The sequence below is a fragment of the Linepithema humile genome, chromosome 4 (assembly GCF_040581485.1).
Source record: "Linepithema humile isolate Giens D197 chromosome 4, Lhum_UNIL_v1.0, whole genome shotgun sequence".
Lineage (NCBI taxonomy): Eukaryota > Metazoa > Arthropoda > Insecta > Hymenoptera > Formicidae > Linepithema > Linepithema humile.
In genome coordinates, this window is record NC_090131.1 from 21725185 (window position 1) to 21749350 (window position 24166).

A 24166-nucleotide genomic window follows, 5' to 3' on the forward strand; every position below is an offset into this window, starting at 1 on the left:
TGGTGTACCGCTACGAAGGGTAGTGGTGTGGTGGTGTGGGGTGGGGGCGAGATATTGATCAAAACCTACCCTGGCACCAACCCCTGCCGCCTCTCCCCCTCACCCCCTCGCTTCATCCAACCCCACAGCACCCCCGTTCCTCTCCGCGTCTCTCTCGCCTCCTCTCTCGACTGAGCCGAGCGCAGCCAGTGACTCTCATACGGAAATATTTCGACCGATATTTCGCTTGTTGCAAATTACGCCGGCTGTGTGCAATTTTGTATTCTCCGCGAAATAATTTTGAATAAAATAATAAAATAAATAATTTTGCTAAACAATACGTATTTCACGAAATGTTTATTTAAGCCTGAAAAATTCAACAGAAAATTCGACGAGAAAATTAATTTTCTATAGAAAATGTATTTGAAAAACAAAAATAATAACGTTAAATTTATATGATGAAGTAATACATATACAAATAATAGTAGATATAATAAAAATGCATCGTAGTTGCAAATGTAAATATATTTAATCAAAATCAAGTAAGGAATATTTATAACTTACTAAGATAGATATTAACTGGTTTACAATTTTTTTTTTTTCAAAATATTTTCATAATATCAAATGCCGTATTTATTTAGCAAAATCGAAGCTGGAATGGTAAATTATTAATTCGTAAAAACCCGGGTATTCCGAAAACGCAGTTTGATTTCGCTTGAATTTTTCAAAGCTATTTTACGTTCTATAACGACAGCGTTAATTTACCATTAACGCGTTCGAACATGGTTTTAGGCGTGGTGTTAGTGTGTGAATCCACGAACTACATTTACATTGGTTTCGTTGCGGCCCGCGCGACTGTACTCATATTTACGTAAGTTTAACTTTAATGACGTCTACGAGTTATAATAACTTTCATTCAAATGCCATAAAAGTTATATATATTTTTCTAGTATTATGATTTTGTTATAATTATATGACTGACGATATGATAGACCAAAGAAATTTTTTTTTAAGTAATAAAATACAACATTATTTATAAAAATAGTATATTAGCTAATTTTAAATTACACTTATTATTCCCATTTTTATACAATTATGATCGTGTACATTGTATAATTATATGTACATATAGTGTAATTAAATTTGCCTCTTCTACTATTTGGAAATAAAAACTTTTATTTTGTATGTCGGTTCTCTCTGTCAAAAAAAAAAAAAAATAAATAAATTGCCACTTAATTTGTGCTATGTCGAACATTTAAACCTTCGAAATAACGGAGATAAGAATTCGAGACATTGATCTCCGGCCGACAAATTTTAACTCGGTTCGCAGTTGCTCGCGCAAAACCTCGAAATTACAGGCGAGCCCACGTATCGTGTACGCTCGTGTGTGTGGGCGGATATTCGAGTGGATTTACCGGCGCAATGGCGGGATTTTTTTCATCCGCGGAACGATTTTTAAAGGCTGAGCAAAAAGAGATACGAAGTGCGGAACGAAGAGGGAGGGAGGGAGAGAGAGAAGCGCGGCGAGCGGGGCAGAACGAACGAAATAAAAGAGATAGGCGTGATTTCGGCGTGATATCCCGGCCGACGCGACGTGCTGGTTTTAATCCGACCTTATTCGCTTGCTACGAAAGTATATCCGTGACTACAAAATTTCATGTACGCTGCAACATCACTTTTCTCTTAACACCGCTGACCCGATGCCTTAAAAATTCTAACGGAATGATCGCGATCATGTGTCCAATGGAAAAATGTTTCAATTGCAAAATTTTTAACTAGAAAAAAATTTAATTATCTTTTCGTCATCTAAATATAATTCCACCGAATATTATTACTTTTTTATCTGATATGCGTATTTGTAAAATAATTTCTTTTGATTTGAGGTAGTATCTTAATTTTCTGATTATTTCAATGTACCTCTTTAAACAGTTACATTAAAATTTTGTAGACGTTACTATGTTCTTGTTAAATCTCCAAGTTTTGTGAATGTCACTGCAACATTAAAGTTTATCTGATAGTTTTTTTCAACCAGTTCGAAATCGATATGGCATTCTTGAGGCGGTGCGGTGCCGCAAAGCGCGCAAATGTTACCTTTGTCGCCCATCGGCGACGATTGATCGTGCCGATGGACATCAGCCGTGTGCTAATGGCCGGGAATGTTAATTACGATTGCGAGGCGCGCGCGTGCCTGATTTCGCGGTTCGAGGCTCGCGCGTTTCCGGAAACGCTTTCGTGAGGGTAAGCTATCGCCGCGCCGCTCGCCTTTACGTGCGAGGACCATACGTGACTTTGCATCCCCTGAGGGATGAAGGGCGAGTAGCAATCGCGACCCCAAATCTCCCAAAAGAGACGTCTTCCGTGTCGTTCTTCGTGTCCGCGCCGTGTGTCAGGATAATCTATGTCGCTTAGGGGATTCGCCGCGTGGAAAATTAAAACAAATGTATCTACGCAAGCTTTCGTAGCTTTTTTCCTTTTACACCTACTATTATGACGCGACGCGCAACATTATCGCAATAATTTTTTTTTTATTAGTAAGATACAGCAACTAGTAATTTGAGGAGTTTATGAAATTCCGCGCTATAATCATTTGCAGTTGCTACGAAAGGAAATTTCCTTTAAAGCCATTCGCGCGTAGTTTTCACTTCACGAGATTTTCTTGATTTTTCTCCACTCGGTGTTGTTCGCGATATATAATATTTTATCGACGCACGCTGTAAACTATAAATATTTATATTTTGTATTACGTATATACTCCTACGTTAATTTTTCTTTGCGCAATTTTTTAAAATATTTGTAATATTGTAAATTTTGCTATAATGTACTTTGGTTAGGTCAAATATCTCACTTAATCATTTTACTTCAAATTATTCGCGTAGTGAAGAAGCTAATATCTGAAAAAACACAATTTATAAAAAACAACATTGCAAGACTGCAGGATGAGATTATATAATTTTTATCGAGCCGTTTTTATAGCTTTTCTTTGCTTACCTTGTCAGGCCAGTGTTCTTTTAGCTGTTTTACATTTTGTGAATTTATTTTGGTATATTATATTCCTAGAACTATTTATATATATATCGTCAATAAGAATCTAACTTTTTAAACATAAAAAATTTATTAAGTATTTAGGTATGATATTTTCGTATGATAACTATTGTCGTGAATATGCATCACTAAGAAATATTCGGTGTATTAGACATCACCGTAAGTTTTAAAACATTTTTTATGTAAAATGTTAATTAATCGAAACAGTCAAAAGAATTATCTTGGAATGCACATACACGTGCTAACCGCGACCGTGAGGAGAATTTCAAGCGTAATCTTGCGCGAAGAAGAACGGTTACGATATAGGAATATTCATATCGCTCGGAGGTAAAGGTTATTCTGTCCGGCATTAACGAAGAGCTCGCAACGAGGTCCTACACGCTGATTGCGCGATCGCACGCTTACCATTCCAAGGCGCATTCCAAGCCGCGCGCGTAGACTTTTCATAGTTTCACTTGACCATTTTTGTAGTGGAAATTCCGAACTGCATGGCAATCATTCGTTGGAGAGAGAAATTCTGTTTGGAGCAAAAATTAATTTATTGTACACATCTTATTACTTTTTCTCGCTCGGTGCTAAATGTTAATTTTTTTTATATATTTACAAATTTTAATGTAGCACTCTTGTTGGTACAAACAATTCATATCTGAAATTATTCTTTCACGGAATAGTGAACAAAGTTGGCAGTTGTGTAGTTCGAGGTCTGCCGGTCGCGGAGCGAATTGCGCCCTTGTAGCACCCGGTAGAGCGGCGCGGTAAATAAGATTCATAACGCCAGAGTCGCATCTATTATTTCCGGAATTTCCGGCGGGAAGCGGAGGCGGCGGCGCGTTGTATAGGAAGTTGGTCGGAGGGAAGTTTTTCATCCGTTTCTCGCCACGCCGTTGACTGTAACTAATTGGACCGCCGTGCGGATAAGGATGAGACCTATTCCGCGCGAGAGCGTATCTATGTATACGTGCACATCAACGCGAGGCTTGGCGGCGCGCGATTTCGGTGTTCGATGTTGATGATGATATTTGCGCGAAAATTATGCGGCGCACCGGGGAGATCCGATGCGCGTGATTGTGCGTTTAGCCATTTTGGTATGCGTTTCCCGGTTGCGACGCGCGTGGATGGGAACGGGTGCGGTGTTCCAAAACTCAAGCTTCTCGAAACTTCGCGGTGAGAGTTTTGCGGCAGCTGTCCTCTTACGCATCCACTTTCGCCAATATGCATTAAATTTACTCACATTTGGTAGTATATCTCTTGAAAGTATAACGCGATATCTCCCTGCCATCTTTATATTTTACGTTTCAGATATGATGAGAAATTCAGATCATTTATGCTTCCGCTTGTTTTATTCGCCATGCGAATTTTAAATTCTGCGTGACAGATTAGTGTCACGGATTCTTTGAAGTACCTGATCAAGTGACCTCTGCCCCCTTCCACTGTACCGCTGCGGGTTTTAATTACGCGCCAATTAATTAACATGGTTCCAGCGGTTTTCTTTTTTTGCCCACCCACCCACTGGGCACTCGGATGTAGCCACGCGGAGCTATTAGAGACTCTAACGCAACCGCGGCACGACGTCTCCCCCCTTTTACCTTAGCGGGAGGCGGCGTTATCTCGTTAAGAAATTAACCGCGAATTAACGCCGTTTTGCCACATAATTAGATGACCTCTAAAGATTACATGGTTTTAAGTTAATTCCCTAATAGCTTGAATATTGCCTTCGGGCACAAGACGCTCGCTGCCTTATCGCTAATGTTTGTTGGCTTGTCAAATCTTTTTTTTTTCTGTGTGTTAAAACATACCTGATGTAAAAATTTATAGTCACGAGAATCTCTTAAAAATGTCAGACTTTTGAGAGAATTTTGATTCGTTTGATAGAAATGTAGGCACCATAACAATATAATTAGCGCTCTTCTCGTCTTTTTCGACAGTTTCGAAGGAAGAAGAGATTAATAATATTGCCGTTATTTAAATATATTACACGTTGTGCCGGTGTGTGAAGTAAGTCAAGGTAACGGGATATCTCACTCAGGAGTCTCACTTGTCAAAGTAACCTAATGGATTAAGTAGCTTCCACCGTCCGCAGATGTCCGCAATTAATTTATGTGGAAAGGAACGTCGTCGCGGTGTATTAACCGCGGCCTGGAGATAAGCGGGAGTTTTTCATCTTGTCAGATGTCCATTTAAATCCTCTAATATTTTTTTTGAAATTCTCATTCCTGCGTGTGATATTATGTACACTTTATATTGAGAATACATTGAGAATAGCAATCTTATAGAGGGATGGATTGAAAGCAAATATACGTAGTATAGATTTTGCATCATCGCGACGAATTCCTTTCATAACTTGTAACGCAAATATTCGTTCATAACATACATTCAGCGCATTACCGTTATTCGATTTGATAAAGGTCAAAGGGGAAACGCGCTAATCAGTTCCGGGGGACAAGCCGAATTGTCGATTAGAAGATATCTATTACAAGCTCGATGAATGAGCAAAACACGCGCGCGTGGAATTCGATCGCATTTAACGAAATTTAATCCGAGCCGCAGATCGATCAACTAATTGGCGTTTGTTGTTGTAGAAATCCGGGTCGCTATACCGCGTTACTATCGTCGGTAATATCATTGTGCCGCCGACTGCAGATGTAACTTCATTCATCGGCGGCGACGCGCGTCAATTTCGCGCTGCGTGGGTCCGTTTGCACTACTAACCGAAGATGCGACCGATCTGTCGTCCGACGCGAAACACAGTTGTCAGGTGGAAACAAAAGCTCGAGACCGAGATCACGTGTCGCGATAATGCGATCGGGTGGCGCGCGCTGGTTAACGTGACTGCGATCAATTATCTCATCAGTCTCATTAATTGGGATCACGGTAAGACTCGGGATACACGGTTGATTCGTTCAGTAACCAGATTGTACATACGTACTATGAATATCCGAGAGAGTCAAAAGCACAAGCGATACAAACACGCGGTACGGGAAGTGTAAGTCAAAAACGAACATTTCGAATCATTTGACGTATATTCTCTCGCAAGAAATTGCACACATCTTTGGGCGGCCTTGTGAAGAATTTATTAGTTACATTTTATTAGCTACATTCACCAGCCGGGAATGAAGATGAGACTGTAACAGTAACTCGTAATGTTGCAATGCATACTTTATATTACGAAAAAGCCAATTATTTTATTATGAGTTAATTTGTATAGAATTTTCTAAAAGTATGTCACATTTAAAACAGCTTGCTTTTTACGAAAATGTTATTTTAGTCCATTCATTAGCATCTTTCGTAATTAATTAGGAGTTTATAAATATTTTATATTTCAGGTTTTAAATTGATACTTAAGAAAAATAGAACCGACAAAAATATCTTTTATAATTTTCGTTAAATATAGATATTTAAATAATATTATGCAATACGTCGCTTAGTTTTTGCGCTCGACGTGCATGCGGTTCGAAAGTCGTCTCGACAAACCGATCGCTCGTTCGTCTCTCGCAAAGAAGCAAGTTGGAATCTGTAATGAGATCGCCTTCAGCGTCGCGACCATGAACTCGAAGTTCGGTTGCATCCTTCACGAATACACCCGACGCAACGCGTACAACGGTGTCACCAAGGAGTTAGTAGATAGTTGCGGGCTAGATTGAGGGTGATTGGGTAACCGCTAAGTATATCGAACTTAGAGTACTTCTCGTCCTTCGGACAAGGACGTGGTACTTGTTTGCTCAATGACGACGCGCCACAGAAATCTAGAATTTACTATTGCGGTAGACGAGAATGCTTTGCAGCGTTTACCTATTTAAACTGTTGAATTATTTTATGAAGTGAGGTTTATTCTTTGAATAACATAGAAAAAATATGAAATAGTTATAAAGTGATTACGAATTTATAGATTTTCCCAACAAATCTGTAAATAAAAAGCTGCAAATAGAATTTTTTTTATGTTAAATTACAGCGCAAATTAAAATACACATTTAAATGCATTATTCGAGTTCACTTGCTGGTGAAAAGTTCACACTGACACGATGATTGGGGATTTATAGCAGTGAAGTATACTACACTGTTTTTGTAATCTTTATCCACTTGGTCTTGCCGATATTTGAACAATTTTGAACCAGTGCTGGTGCGCGGAAATATGATGCACGACGAACGATATTTTTTTTGATTATTTGATTTGACCCAACCGCCAAGTTGCATGTCACGTCACTGTGAATTAATATCAGTAGTATGTACTTTGTCTGGCAAAAGTGGTTTTGCCAGTAATTGATGCCACGTAAATGACAGAAAACATAATTTTGCATATTAGAAAACGATCAACGGTGATTATGTCAGCAAAGATAACGGGAGATAAAAGATTTACATCCGTATTTTTAGCGTCGCATTTTATTTGCGAGAGCAACCGATCGTATAGCACACACGCGAAGACCTTCTGAAGGTAAACGGAGCGAACCGCGATATCTTGATAAAGGAAATATCGCCTTTTCGTACGTTGACTCGGCATCGATGCGTGTAATCGTTCGGTAATGCCGCAAGCCGCGCTTACCGGTCTGCTTCTTACGACGATGCTATGTTGCGGTCTCGCATTCTTCCTCGCTGCTTCATCAATGGTGATGCAACGCAATTTTCTAGCGTGCCGTTTACACAATATCTTGCAAAAATTATTAATTTGTCAACAACTCTTATCACATTCCACACACATTGCATATATTTTCTATTATTAGCATTATTGTTATTTTATTTTTTAGTTTAATAATTTGCGGTTGCCATAAACAATTTACCGGCTTACAAGTCGGTGCGTGAAAAATTCATAGCAAGTAAACACGTGCTTAATGTAATATCTACTTCAAGCTAGACATTTCATAAATATCTGTTATAACATAGACATTAAAAACACGTATTTGCGCGTGATTAATTTATCCTGATATCTATCTTGTGTTGCAGCTATTTATCATCTCTTTTAAAACTAACTATCTTGTCTGTCACTAATACGTCTTGTAAGCGTGCTATGCGCAACGATGTAATCTGCTTATACGAAAATGATCGTCTCGCCGTCCCCTATCTTAGTCCTCGCAAAAAGGAACGTTACTATTAGTGACACGGTGGCCGTGCAATCTTGCTAAGTACGCGCCGCGTTTTCCGAGAGAACATTCTCCTCCGGTTTAAATCTCATCTCGCCCCGAGATCCCCGCGAAGTTCGTCTTCGCGTAAACAATCTTGGCCACCCGTGGTACAGCATTTTTCAACGACGGCAACGACTGCTTTTCCGGCATCGGCAACAAAGTTTCTCCGACTGTTCATGGGTGTACATCATCGAACACGGAGAATGAACCCCTCTCTCCCTTCCTTCTCTCTCTCTCTCTCTCTCTCTCTCTCTCTGTCTCTCTCGCTACCTGCATACACAGAAGCGTGTGTACGCCGGTGCTGCTCGGTCTCTCGAAGAGTGAGTTCTCAGCCTCCTCGACGCACCCCCTCCGTCCCGCTCGCACCGCTCCGCTTCGGCCGCCTTGCGCTCTCTCGCAATATCTCTCTTTTTCTCTCACTGTCTTCTTGTCTTTTCTCTCTTGTCCGCGTTCCGTCTCTTTTTCTCTGTCTGTCTCTCCGATGGTGGCAACGAGCGAGTTCGAATCGAGGCGAGTCGAAGGGCTCTCTTGGCTGGGAAGAGGAAGGAACGAACGCTGAGTAAATGCTATCCTCTCGTTCCCTCCGTTTCTCCACCTCGCCTCTCTCTTTCTCTTTTCCTCTTTTCGCTCCCTGGGTCTCTCTGTTCCTCCTGTCGTGCGGAGGTCAACGTACAGGCGCACGGCGTGACCGAAATCACACACACGCTCGTTGCGAACCCGCTCGACTGTGACTCTCCTCGTCTTTATTTGGCTTCTAATTGTTCCTTCTTCTTCTCAGCCCGCTGGTCTACTTGCCTGCTCCGTTTTCGGGTGCGCACGCGTGCGCGCGATCACAGCGACGAACTTTCGAAGAGGTCTCGTAAGGATTCACTTCGGCGAACCGTCGATAGGTCCGATGAGATTTGGCGCGTGGCATTTTGATGGATTCGGCACGAAACGTGTGTGTATGGTTCCCGCGGGAAGATCCATTCTGTCGAAGTAATCTATAGAATAACTGTTCTTTCTCATTTATTGTAGCTTATACTATGAAACATAGAATTTATAGAAAATGCAATATAACAGATTTTATAAATTTTCCGCTACATTCAGATTCTTTTCACAATTTTCTTATTTATCAAATCCTAAATAATTTTCAAGAATTTTATTCCTTAGACATTTATTGCCTAATACATTTAAGGACATTAATATAATTTGGAGTATATATTTCATGATAATAATTTTCTTCACTCATTAATATTCTTTTTCGAACGATAATACGATTTTCATATCAATTAATGTGCATTTGATTTTTTTTGACAAATTTTTCTATAATAAATCGTCTGTAAATTCTTTTTCAATAGCGTATATATATCCACGGCAGCTCCTGAAGAAGCCGTCAGGCATTAACTCGTCGCGGAACGCGAAGGTAAATACACGCCGTACGTCATGTATAGACGTGATACGTGAGCGGTTCGCTCCGCGAAGGGAGAGATAATCGACTCCCACCGCACCGCTTGCTCGGCCAACCTGCGTGCGGGGTGCAAACCACAAATCAGCGTGAAAGAGGCACAAAGTACCACATCGCTCTTACGCAGGCGCTTGCTCGCTGTCCGTGATCAATTATACCGCTGTATAGATCCATCCAGGTCGATCCACCTTGTAGAAAAAAGAAGCTTCTCTCGCTCGAGGCGCAACACGTTTTTGCGATCACAGGTGAAACAGGTGCTTGTCCGGCGAATCTACTCAAATTCTACGCGACTGACGACAAGTGTGTCTTTCGCCGACGGTTGTCGTCAGTTTACGTCGAAACGTAAGAATTCCTCAACGACGCTCGCTTTCGGGCAATGAGTGGAAAGCATTGGTCATCGGCTTCGCTGAGTCGAGACTGCTGGGTCCATGACGGTCTTCCGCCGTATGATTGGCTCAGTTTAGGTTGGGCCTGGGTCGGTAGGTATACCTGTTCTGCCCCGAACGTGCCTAGGACCGTGTGCGGGGGAGCCGCGGGGGACGTAAGAGGGCGAGAGAGGGCTTCGGATGTCACACGGAACAGATTAATGGTCCCAGAGAATTCCTGGTAGTCCATCCAAACCAGACCGGGTTCTTTCTTCCACCAACCAGCTCGCAGCCGAGAGGGAGAAAGAGAAGGAGAAGGCCGCCAGAGGGGCCGTACGTGATGTGTGGATCAGAAACACCACCCACGTTCAGAAAATTTCATTCGAATTTCGCGAGCGTCGCCCCGCTCGTTCGCTCGCTCGCGGCTCCCAAAACGGTAGGGCGGGGCAGAAAAGGCCGCTGGGGTCGAAATTGCCCTGCGGAGAGCTAAAAGTCTGCCGATGTCGAGGATCTTTTTACCTATCGGACAAAACGACGGTAGCCAGCAGCTAATTGACGTCGGAGATCGCGAAGAGATTTGTAGAAGAACGAAGGGAAATCAGCGGGGGGAACGTGCAGAGTTCAATGAACTCGGGTTCGAGAGAAGTAGAATGTTATTATGGTAACGGGTTCTAGGCAGCGGCGCAATTCTGATTCTGAAAGAGGAAAAAAGCGCCTCGTGATCGCGTTTTATGCCCGAACGCCAAGTCATTCTATTTTCAACGCTGATACGTTTGGTTGTGAAGACGAGTTAAATATACATTAAATATATCGGTGACACTTCTCTCTCTCTCTCTCTCTCTCTCTCTCTCTCTCTCTCTCTCTCTCTTCTTCTCTCTCTTTGTTTCGCCAGTAAATGGGTGAATGAATTTTTCAGGTGTGAGTCGAAAAGGTGAAGGTCAAAGAATTTATGCCTTATTTTCCGTTAAACGGCAAGAAGTATCCGAAAGAAGTATTCGAGTGGAATCCCCCAACGTTTTGTAAGATCGTCTTTCCCGCTTCTCCGCACACGGACAATGATATCTCTTGTCTCAAACTCTCTACCTACGTAGCAACCCGGGTAAGTTTTACCTGAGTTTCCTACTCCTCGCTCGGACCGTAGTGGTCGGACTTTTGTTGTTGTTGGCATTTCGAGACTGTTTCCTTCAATTTCCAAGATCTGCAGTATTTGCTGCGTCATTGAGGATCATTCATATATATATCTCTGATATATTTATTTTTTAAATCGTAATATAATTGAACATTCTTAAACATGTATTCAGGATATTTTTCACACTAGTTTTAATTATATTATTCTACATTAAGGGAATTGTTTATCGGAACGGTTATTCTATATTACTTTTCGCCAACTACGTCGATTGTTTATTAACGACACATACTAATCGCGTTGCGCGTTAGATGGCGAAATAAACGCGGTGCAATGTAATCGAATAAATCCGGTGATATTTGAATTTCCAACCACGGATTTTTACAATCTTCCGCCTTTCCCATCTTTCTTCATCTACCTTAATCTGCTATCCACTGGACGACAATTCGCAGATTATTCTCTTAAGCGAACTCGTAACCGCAAGAACGGCAATAGCACGGGTCGATTACTTTTTAATCCGAAATTACTTCGTCGATAATCCAGTTAGTAAGCTGCCACGGTTCTTTTGGCATTTAGGCACTCAGAAATAACGGTGTAAAGGATGAATATTGAGGGTTGGGCTTATGTCGATATTGCCCGAATCGCTAGACTTTGAATCCGCTGATATCTTGGAAACATTAATTAATTTTATTAATTTCATATCTCTATGCGCGTGACCTACCGCAAAATAAATCGTGCGAACTTTGCGGTCGATCGGGACACGCAATATCGCGTATCTTCTGACTTTGTTTACTACTCGTCCGCAGTTGAAATGCAACGATGATTTTTTGCCACGACTTTAATTTTTTTACTATATTTTAAAACGATTGAATTATATATGCACTTCGTCATTAATTTCGTCTAGAATAAATTTATAATAAAAATGTGCAACTAGCAGAAAAATAATTTTCACTATTTAAACTATAGATCGAAAAAATTAATATTCCAACTTTGATAGAATTTTGTCGCGATCTTAAATTGCGAGAAATATTTGGACATTATTAGCTCGTGCCATAAGCATTGAATCATTGTATTGTTCATTTTATACTATCGCTATACGCTCATACGAACTGATATCGCGTGCAAGTTTGGTATTCGATGAACTCCGAAACTTTCCCCGCGGCAACTGCGAAAAAGAAATCGAGATGGTGTGCGGAAATCGACTCGTGTTCTCGAGAGAATGGCCTTCCGGTTTGCGGATGACACGGCTTGTCAGTAAGGACAAGAATTTTCGTTGTATCAGGAAAATATCCGGCGCTCATCGCTTCAAAATGTGATTTTCCTGTCACAAATCAGCAGATTTCCGATGGTTAAATTTATACCTACCACGTGTATCATATAATAAATTTTAGTTCAGGGTCTAACCACTTTCCAAAAATTATTTTTTATGTACTTTTTCTGATTCTAAGCTCAAGGAAAGAGTAAATAGGCTATTGTTATTAAATCCGATCAAATAGTCATCTTAATGTCTGCATTAAATTGGATAATATGATATCCAATACATGCGGATATTTAAAAAAGTTAATTATAAATATACTGTTTTAGATTTTTATCATTTTTTTTTTATACTTTCATGGAAAAAATAATGTCGAAGTGTGACGAATCGCTGGGCAAATATAGTTGTGCGTGTTTACATTTGTGGATCGATTGGTCAATTCGGCATGTCGGTGCATGTCAAGACGACGAAGGGTCATTCTTCTTCTTCGTACCGTACAAATACGTTCAACTTGACCCCGATTACGATGAATCGGATTTCCGGACTACGGTGATCCTAGCGGACACCCTCAAATCAATCCTTGCGAGGAGGTAGAAAGCGTGAGGGAGGAGGGGTCTCTCTCGAGCGATTCGAATCGCACGGAAAGTGAAACTTCGTATCCTCGCCGACTTTGACCGTAGATACTGGCTTCCTCCTTCACGAGCAATAATTTACCAAACGGAATCGGACACCGGCATTTCCGGATCTCGTTACGCGCACACATCCTATGTGTACGTTCGAATTTCTTCAATATCGTCGCATTAAATACAACTCACGACTTGATTGGGAAACGCGTTATATATATTTCTCATAACACGTGCAATCTACTTACTCATAATAAATTGAAAGAAAAAAAATACATACATTATCTATGAATATACATCAAGAAGGAATCAGATTACACAGTCTCAAAATATGTGCATATGCATATAAAATTGATAGGTTTTAGACACACACGATATACTGGATTAAATAATAATCCCGCTTCGAGCAAAGAAATTATACAACTTTCTACAATTATATAATTTCAATTAAATTCGTCAGCTGCTTTTGCATTAATTTTTGTACGTAAACTCGTATCCTCACGGAACGAAATTTCGAAATACTTTCTACTCCGAAATTTCGTGTGTGCATAGAAATTCGTAGGCGGAAGAATAATGTCGCGTTGCCGCCACAATTCTCGGAATCTTCGCGGTGTCTCGAAAGGGTCGTCGGGAATGACATGTGAGGATAAGACCGCGCGTCCGTTGCGTGGACGCTGAGCGTCGGGCGCTCACGTGGCACCCTTCCACCTCTTTCATTCTCGCGAGCATCGTGCATGAGGTTCCCCTTCAGCCAGCAGCAGCCCCCCTTGCCGTACCGGCGCTCCCTCCAACAGTCCCACGATCTTCTTCTCCCACTCTCTCGTCTACCGCGCGTCGCTTTCCCCCTTCACCTCGCCCCGCTACTCTCCAGTAACGTTCTCGAGAGTAGCCGAAGAGTGCCGACCGAAGCGCCGTTGCGTTCGTCGTTCCTCAGTAACGCGAGCGCCTTCACAGAGTGTGGTGCTTCGTTTCGTGCCGCTCGTATCGTTCGTTGTTCTGTGACACGTAGCGCGCGGCGGTAACGCGTTTATCGTTTCTCTTTCTTTGTCCGTCGATCGTGTGGATACATAACAGTGCTACGCTCTCAGTGTTTGTACCGAGCGCGCTTCCATCGCGCGTACGTAAACAACGCAACGAGACGAGTGTTGAGTGATCGAGAGTAGGCGTCTTATTGCCGCGCGTCGCACATACAGTTACGTGATAAACAGAGATCGAACGAATCAGTGGGAAAAACGGTGTTTATTCGGAAGTATCGCGGAGTGGAATCACCGGCGTCGGCAAAGTTTTTCATATTGCCGAAGCGCGCGCCGCGCGACGAGAATGCCGAGGCGCGTAACGCAGTCGGTCGGGGAGCAGCGGCGTGCTCGCGCCGGCTTGGTTTTCGGGTCGCCGAGCGGCGACTGAGGGGGGCCCACGGAGAGGGAGAGAAGGGATGCGAAGGATCCCGCGGGAGCAGCAGCAGCAGCAGCAGCCGGCGCGGAGTGTGAAGGTAACAACGGGCTGCGTGGGTGGAATAGAGGAATAGGGAGAAAATTGGCGAATCCAGGTGCGAGGATGGCCGGCTGGCGAACAGCGCTGATCTGCGACGTAGGTGCTGCTGCGCGTCGCGACGCCGACCACCACGACGTGACGGCCACGTGCCGCAGCGGACGCGTCGTCGACGGCCAGTGGTATTAACTCTCTCTCCCCCTCTTTTTGTGTTGGGTGATTGCGTGCCGCGAGTATGTCGTAACCGCGCGTTCGGGGAACACGCGATCCGGAGTGTACTCGTCGTTATATTCAGGTTTTGACGTATAAACAGCGCGCGCGCACTCACGCCTATAGATTAGGAGCGGCTTGAAGTGAGGAGCGAGAGGTGTGACCGGCGAATTGCAGCCGACCGATGTAAGTGTGCAATCGCAATATTGCGCGGGAGTGAGAAGCGCGCTAGGGAAGAGAGATTCGTCTCGGAAAAGTTTCGCGGGAAGGAGGCTGGTCGCGGAAGGACGCGAACAGGTGGCCGTTTCTTCATACGTGGGATAATATATAAGAGACTTTTCGTGTGACTGGCTGGTCTCTCCGTTATCGCTCGCGAATTCAGGACGAGACGAATTCTTCGACAGTGAAGGTGATCGTGTAACGTGCAACACGATAAGAAAGTTCGAAACGTCCGCCACGACATCGTCCGTCCGGTGTGCATACTGAGATAACACGTGCTTGCTCCTCGTTCATCTTTGCCCCCAGGGGCATACTCATGCTTCCTACAATGTGCAGTGATACATAACATCCCCTTCGCAGTGATCGTGACAGAAAGATCGAGTTGATGTAACTTAAAGTCGTCGATACTTGAATAGTTTTAAAAGTGTATTCAGTTTTGCAGCGCTTCGAAGACTAAACATTCGAAAGTGACACATGTGAAAGACGCAAGAAACGCGGTGCAGTGGCTGGCACGTGGTGCGGTTAAGACGTGATCAGATCAAACTCTGTCGCTCGAGATCGAAGAAGAACGGGAGCGAGAGCCCGTTCGGAGGAGAAGAGGAGTGCGAAAGAAAGCAAAACACGGAGGCATTGTGCGACTACCGAAAGCAGGGCAGAAGGAAGAAAGAAGGGTGAAAGAGAAAGCGGGATATCATCGAGAAGATAGGGAAAGAGACAGAGAGGGAAGAGAAGAAGGAACGCGCTTCGCACTCTAGTCTAAACCCCGGCGGGAGTTCGAGGAGAGGGTGAAGGGCGTCGTGGAGGGGGGAGTAATGCCGGCGGTGAGCGTGGCACAGCGCCCTCCAGGTGGAATCTCACTCCACGCCGGCGTGCCGGTAGCGCCCAGCAGCGTAACCGCCCCCGGTCCGTCGGGCCGGTGCCTCGGGGGCCCGGCAGCACCCCCCGCCGGCTCGCCACCGCTGCCGCCGTCCTTGCAATCCCTCGGCGGCGGCGTCGCCACTAATAGCAACAGCAACATCAACCCCAACAGCATCAACCACAGCAACAATAATACCGTACTCGGTGGCGGCAATCTCAACAACAATCACCATCTCGGCAACAACGCTCTAGGTATCAATACGGCGAGCGGCGCCACGAATCCTTTACAGGCGATGGCGTCGGCGGCGGCGTCGCTTACCCAACTCAACAACATGGCAAACGGCCCGCTGCCGCCGCTCGCGGGTACAGGCCCGACCGGGCCCCCGAGTCTACCGCCGCCGCAGCCGGCGACAACGCCGACGCACGGCGGACCGCCAACCCCGCACGGCGTAAGCGCGGCGCCCCATCTGAACGGCGCGTCGCCGAGCCCTCATCCGTTGCCACCTCATGGCATGATGAGCGGGTCACCGCACACGCCTCATCCGCACATGGGAGGTGGCGGACCCTCGCCCCATCCCCATCATCCGGGACCCCACATGGTCGGTTCGCCGCATCACCCAGCAGCGCCCCATCCGATGGGCCCGGCCGGTATGATGGGACCGGCCGGTATGCAGCCCCAAGGTGCACCTGGCATGTGCGGACCGGGACCCAGCGGTCCGATGGGTCCGCACGCGCATCCTCAGGGACCGGGAGTACCTGGACAGCCACACATGCACACGAATGATCCATTTTTCTGTTCGCCTTTCGGATCTCATTACTTCAGGTAAATTCGAAAGACAACTGATGATACCGCGCATACTTTCCGAGGTGGTGGCAACAATTTTTCACGAATAATTTTGTTGATTGATGTCGCAAAGTTCTGAGGGGCGATGAAAGCTATTGTAATAGAAGATTATTTTATTAGACTTGACGTCAGTCACGAGAGAAATGCTTCATAATTTCTGTATCACTTAATATTTAATATTTTTCTTTTTATATTTATGCATTTGATAAACTTTATATATTTGACAATTGTTAAATCATATTACAATATTTTCATTGCCCTCTCTTAAAAACTCTTAAATTAATTAAAAACTTATTGAGAGCTGATATTTGAACGCACAGCCCGTAACGATTAATTGATTTCAAGATTTCTCTGTTAATTACACGAGAGATTGATATTTCGCATTGTCAATGTCAATGCAGAATGAATTTTATTATTTTATTTCTAATTCTCTGAAAATCGCGATCCACTTCGTGGCTGATTCACATCGTTTGAAGCAAATAAGATTTTATGACAACTGTCTGACTTGGCGAATGTTTCTAAAAAAGTTAATTTTATGCAATCTGCGTTGCGACTTTTTCTCACAGTTTTTTACTGGTAGATAGACTTAGTCGATGTAACTTTGTAAGATTTTTTTTTACTTAATTATCGCACTACGAGTTCAAAGTTGATTACGGGATTATGCTGCAAAAAACATAACTCAAGGACTCGGGCGCGTAAAATCGATGCTGGGTTCTAGTTGCTAAGAAATTTGCCGTTAGCATCAAGTCGCGTTCGGTAGGAGCAATTTTCATAAGATCGATACGGTTAATAGTGCTTCCCTGCTGTGGCAACTGTAATAAGCGCGCTATAATGTTGAAATTACGACAGGAGGAATAATTTGCATACTCGATCATACGTGAAAATAAATACGTACGTTGTTGATATCGCGCTCGCCATCGAGAAAGCCACGTGTTTTCCGCTTATTTCTCTCCGAAATCTTCGTCGTATTTTAAAGCAATTCCGCAGATTACTGCGGAAGACATTCGAATTCTACAGACTTATCAGAAATGACATAATTTCTTTTGATTACAGATTTCGTACCGAATACTATCTATATCTATCTATTTACATTTATTTTTTATACATTTGATTATTACTTTGTTAGATTATTCTTGAGCATATCATTGAATATTTTTACATAAATTTTTTATCTTTGATAATTTACATCTAATGTAATGTTTTAAATCGAATAGTTCTAACCTAAGATATTTTTAAAAGTATCTGATGCTTAATATCGTTAATTTAAAAAAAAATCTATTTCTTTGTTGTATAGGAAGTGCAAAATTTCCAAACTGCCAATTATAAAGATACAAATAAATAATCTGTTGTAACAATTTGCCGTCACGCGAAAGAACGCTCGCACGTGTGTCTCTCGGATCGAGGCGGAACTTTGTATGAAGGCATATGTAAACTTTTTCTCGGGTCTGCGCGAGAAAGGATTGGAGTTGGAGGGAAAGAAGGTGGTTGGCGGGCAGTCACGCGAGGTTTTACGGAAAACTGTATCGCGTGGTCGAAGATATCTCCCGCGAAGCTCAGCTCTTGTCGTCACTTATGCACTGTCTTATTTTTGCTTGTTGTCATTGATAATGACATGACATACTTAGCTGTTTGTACGGAGAATAGTTTTTCTAATCAATGATTAATTCTTTATGTGTCAAAGATTTGTTTTTACATTCTTATTTTAGAACGCAAACATTGATGTATATTTGATATGCAGTAATACTGTTGATAGATGGCAATATTAAAGAATTCGCATATTAATCGATTATTTCTAGATTTTTTTTTGCAATTGTTTGCATTCTGCAATTTTATATAACAGATTGTAATGGGAATATATTAGCATATGATTTATGTGATAAAAAATGAAAAGATACAGAGTCAATTGTAATTGAAAGCGGGGTCAGCGCGACAATATTTCGTAACATTTAATAATAAAATTATTGAAATTGAAATGCTTAAATAACTATTAACGAGTAACTATATAATTAATGATTTCATAATGTCTGTTAAATTCATCATTAGAAGGTATTTGATTTTTGTCCCGAATGAGAGGAAAAGAAATGAATTAAAGTAGGGAATATAAAAATTGTCGTCAATGTTAAAATTATTCACGGCCGGTCTTCGATTAATTCGAAAGTATTCTTTATCGGACCAACGTGTGTTGTTTTGCGGATATTTTTAGACAATTTTTTTACGACTTATTTAATACTTCGTTCCGTGTCAATCGTCCGGTAGTCGCTCACTAGTATGTTCTCTCAGGCGTAGTAACAGTATACTCCGAGAATCCGTTATCGTACCTTGACGAGGATCTTCCTGGTCACTTGCACAGTCAACTCCAGCAGTGTAGTTGAGAATAGTATAATATAGGTAGCGCCAAAAATCTGCAAAGTTCTCTGATGCGATTGCCAATTGCCAATTTCGAAGCAGGTTCGCCAAGATTAGATCGGCAATAACTATTAAAAAGAACAATTAAAACTGACCGATTGGTCTATCGAAAGTTCACTCGTTAACACAATATGTCTGTACTTTTTGCGTCCATCAAACATATAAAAGCTCTATTTGTTTCTCGCGAAAATAATGGAAAATAATACAGAGAACATCGTTTTCACGGGCGAAATTTCGTCGTCGTGCATCGCGCCACGATTCAAGAGGGATAATTATCAGTTATGCGAGATACGCTGTGCCTGTCAGGTGCGTCGAAAGTCGTCGTCTTCGTCGGGATATCTCTCGGTGCCTCAGGTGTCCCGCAGGTGGGAGGTGCGCTCCCGGCGCAGGTGTGCATACATGTTCGTCCGCGACTTCCTTCTTCATCGGAGCTCGCCTCGCGAAGAAAAATAGTCAGGGGTTAAGAACGTCGATATGCGCACGATGACGATTATCCTGTACTTCTCTTCTTCGGCCTTCTTCGTATCCGGTCTGAACGTCTCTATCGCTTCGACATCATCTCTCCGCTCGCCGTCCCCGTCTGATAATCGTATGGGCTCATTAACATAAGCGTTCCACCCTGCTACATTCGTACGAATGACGATGCTACTTTGCTGGCGAAGCATTGTGGCAAAAGCTTTCTTTTTAACGTACTCGACAATCCCATTTAACGTCCGTTCGAAATGCTTAACTCATCCGCCGGTTGTAACATTTAATTGACTATCGACGAGAATTTATTGATTACAATTTTCTTTTATTGTACAGCATTCAAAATTATTTCCGAATATTTTGTGTGAGAAATTTCGAGTAAAGTGCCAGGGATGTAAGTGAAAAATAAAATTTTATTTATTATAATATTTCTTTCGGCATGCCTTGCGACATATGTAAAAGTGATTTTTGAGTGGATTTGTGTTTAGTTGAACTAAGCTTCGGCTAATATCATTTCATAAGATTACAGTCGCGATATGTTACGCGTGCCGACAGATAAGAAAGCCTCCGTTTATGTACTGTCGTTGAATTACTTTGACTTTGTAACACTCAACTGAGTTTCTCAGTATATAACTTCGTAGCTTGGGAAAATCCGGTATCATTTATCATCAGTGGATATTGCTTCAATACCATAGCATTTCTTCCATAGATTTCTGATGTTTTCTCTGAATAAACTTTGAATTGCTGATTTTTTCTACTGCGGCGAATTGTGCAACTTTAGAGAATTTTCCATTATTTACATACGTACATTATTGACACATGGCACGCAGTACGCGAGATTATGGTTAAAATATGCAACATTTTATATAATAGAATATAGTTACACAAGTATGCGTCACTGTTATATAAACTCTCTATCTCTTGAATAACGTACCATCATTTCCTACATAAAGATAAGTTTTCGTTTTGTCGTTTCTCGAGAGCAATTTCGATAATTTCAAAGCACAATACTTAATTCTTATTTTAAAATTCATCGGTATACCGTGGCATTACATCATTCAAATATTTGCACCGACTGCATACTGAGATTATGCGTGCTCGTGAGAGATGTGTTTCGCATTCGCTCGGAAAAAAGCACACACGTTATCGCGAAGCGAGCGATGACGCATCGGATAGCTTAACCGTGCTCTCGAAATTTGTAATCGCTGCAAAACGTTCTGAGCACGTGTGCAAACATATTCTAGGACAACGAAGGTGACAGTCAGCTTGAGCTGTCGTGACAGCGCGTTGGTCTCGCACGATGTTAATATCATCGTTAAAAAAAAATTTATTGCATCGGACTCGTGACGCGTGTATGATACGCTGGGGAAAAAGCAAAAAAAAAAACGCGAGAGTGCCGAATCGCAACGCAGAATAAAATAAAGTTAATTAATTTGCGCGATCGTGAATAGTGACGGAGAATACCAAAGTGCGGATGAAAAGTGTTTAAAGCGCGATCGGAAGTAACAGCGCTGCCGGTGGCCTTATCTTATCGCGGGCCTCTTGGTAGGATAAGAAGGACCTTGATCGCTTCGCAACGAAAGCGAATCGGCACCTTGCTTTACTTCGAGGGTCTCGAAACATCGATTTTCTTTACGCAACACATCTTTTCTCTTTCTCTCTTTTTTTTTAAGTTTTTTTTTAAAAGAAACTTTAAGCTTTTCTTTGGTGGAAATTTATATCGATTTTAATTACGCAATGAGTTAATATTAGAGATAAAATGATGTGTCCTACTTATCACTGTACTTAATTTAAAATAAAATTTATCTTTAAAATTTTTATTTACTTTTCTTTATACGATATTTATAAAATATTCAATCTTTGATTTTGTAACTGAGAAAAAAGTGGCAATTGAATTTGCACTAAAATGATTTTCAAATTTATCGAAGCGTGTATTTCTGAAATTTGAGGTGCAAATTTTATTATAAATTGGGGTCGTGAAATAGATTGGCACTGAATATAGACCATCATAGATATCCATGAGAGAGATCGCGTTATTTAGTATCAGCGACGATGCAGCTATCTCCAGTTACCAGAACGCTTTGTACAATTAAGCGCGTACAATAATAACAGCCGTGCTCTTCGATGCAAGGCGATTCTCCTCTTGTTTTTGCAACACAGTCGTTTCTCGTTTCGCGCGAGACACCGCGGGCTGTCTTTCCAGCGGCTTTCCCTTAGCGCGACTAGAGCGGGATTAGCGAGTGGCACGTACTATGTTTCTAGTTAGTTACAGGGTGTATAAAGTGAGCGTCGGTACGGATGTAACCCGCGCACGTGCGGGAATCAGCGAGACTATTCGAGAACTCTACGATCGCGATTTACTTTTGCATCGGGCAAGAACTCGAATAATTATCGTTGGACGGAAGCGTAGATTTATCACGATTCGTTCGATTAAATCGGCATATTTAATCATTCGGAGAATTCTTCTCACCGTTCGAAAAAGAACTGTGTAATATCATTTTTCACGTTTGCAATATAGCAACTTCTTGGATATTAGACTAATGTTAAAATATCTCAAGCGAAATATTGCAATCTAGGGTGATTAATCTAATGCATTTCTATTGTATTTCTTTTGTTTTGTTATCCTGCAAGATCATCAATGAATTTTCAATCGCCCTCTGTCTAGACAATTGGTTATTTTCATTGGATTTTCTGCATGCAGTCGATTTATCTACCATAGTCCTTTAAATGATTAAAACACAGGAAATATCGGGGAATTTTTTTCTTTGTTGCTTTCCGGAGAACAATGACTTTAAAGGATGAGAATTTTTCAAATTGCACGTATTAAAATCGTAACATTATATTGTTACAAATCTACAATTTTCTGATAGTATCAAATCTGCGATTGTCGAGCAAAAGTTTCACTGTTGTCAGTAATACAATAGAGCGAAGTGAGAAAAGGCTACAAAACTTTTTTTTTCGATGGTCAACTCGAAGGGAATCGAGGGTGCGAGGGGGGGAATCGTTGAAAGAGGAAAGACTCGTTCTGCCGAGGACGCATGTGAGGATAGACACGACGCCGGTCGTCATCGTTGTGCATAAAGCCGTGCGCAGAGAGCGTATCAGGCCGTATCGTCGGTCGGTTCCAGTTTCACGTGAAACTTCTTCGCGCGCGGCAGGTTCAAGGCGAGCATTCGCGGTGCGCACACCTCCCCGTCGCCTGGCAAGGGGGAGCGTATATACACACGTGCATGATGCATATGGATCGCGCGCCGGAAGTCGCCGGGGCGGCGAAAGAATTATCGAGCCGGTGAAATGATTTTGTTGCTATACCGCGCGCAATGTTTCTTCTCGCTCCGGCGAGGTTAATTTCCATGCAATCAGCGATTCGTATCGGTTACATTGATGTAAATTTTTTTAATAAACAGTCCGTCCGTTCGTCCGTCCGTCAGGTACGTTCAATCTGTATAATTGGATGGCCAATTACGGATGAGAAACAGAACTTTGTATGGTGAGTGTACGTAAATTCTTTGAGTCGTATTACGTTTTATCGTAATGGAGAGAGGTATTAATGCCGCAGTTTGAAACAAAATTTTAATTTAAATTTTTTTTCGAAAAGTTATATTTTGCATCTTTATTCTTTTCAATTTATAAATTGTATAATGCGTATATATTTTAAGTAGATAACATGGATATAATAATTCCGTTTTAATTTCTTCGCAACGCAAAAATCTACATTTTAAAAATTTCTCTCGGTTCTCGTATAAATATTAGTATTGCACATTATAGTCAGTATTGATTGAAAAGAAGTTTTTGAAAATATTAGTTTAAGCCAAATTCTCTCTTTTCTAAAGAAACAAACATTTATTTAAGTCGACACAAGAGTTTGCTGGATAGATGAATGTTAGGTAGCACAGTTGACGTCGGGAATTATCGAAAGGAGAAAAGGTGGGAGTAGTACAAGTTCACGACAGGACGACAATAAAGAAGAGAAAGGCCTCTGTGAGTCATGGTTTATCCAGAAACATCGATGCAGGTGTTTCTTGGGACAGGTGTAATTTGGCAAACGTCTCCCCGGATTGTCAAGCTTTTCTTCTCGCAAGGATTGCATCCGTCCAGGCGCAACGTTAGACTTAGCAAACGAAGCTGTGTTTATTTTAATTAGAAACCTCGGTGTAATAGCACACCAAATGTAAATTACTAGGACTCGCCGGGCAATTAGTTTTAATTTAATTAATACGGCCGTGTCCAAAATTTCTGTTGACGATATGAATTTCTTAAGGGTAGCCACGTACCGCGTATTAAAAATCTGCATTAATTAACCGACGAAATATTTTACTGCACTATAAAGTACTTTCGCGTGAGACGAGTGAATGGCGTTACGCAATCAATTTTATATTGCGTGCATTTTTTACGGCTTTTTAAAATTAATGGGACATAATTCTAGCACGGGCGAGATACTTTCTAGCGAAATTAATATGGATGTAGTCTCGAGGCCGATAAAACTCGCGGACGATGCGCGGCCTCTTCAGCGGGTCGATCACGCCTTATGAATCGATACGTGCTGAGCGTATCGATTATGATTTCAACGTGCATAATCACCTCGCGTGAGGGGATTCACCGTGAAACGACGATAGCCACCACTCGCGCGCGCCGGGATCAATGGCGTTACGAGATTCCCTTGATTTACCCGACCCGCTCATTTACTCCCTTATCTCGGCTCGATACTCGATAGCCGATCTA

General features: G+C 42.2%; 1 protein-coding gene across 12 annotated transcripts in view; it reads left to right on the top strand.

Annotated features, from left to right (window-relative positions):
* Chi (LIM domain-binding protein 2 Chi) overlaps positions 1 to 24166 on the top strand; it is a 144169-nt gene that overhangs the window by 57093 nt on the left and 62910 nt on the right. The window contains exon 1 of one of the 12 annotated variants that reach the window (XR_010889617.1): positions 13812 to 16549. The exons of 7 other annotated variants lie outside the window; for them this stretch is intronic. Coding sequence is in view for 2 of the 5 variants with exons in the window: in XM_067352857.1 (XP_067208958.1) it covers positions 15681 to 16549 (869 nt within the window). In the remaining 3 variants the exon portion in view is untranslated. Of the gene's footprint in view, positions 1 to 13811; positions 16550 to 24166 lie in introns of those variants that run through there. 4 more of the 12 variants (XR_010889618.1, XR_010889623.1, XM_067352857.1 and 1 more) reach the window with 4 other exon arrangements.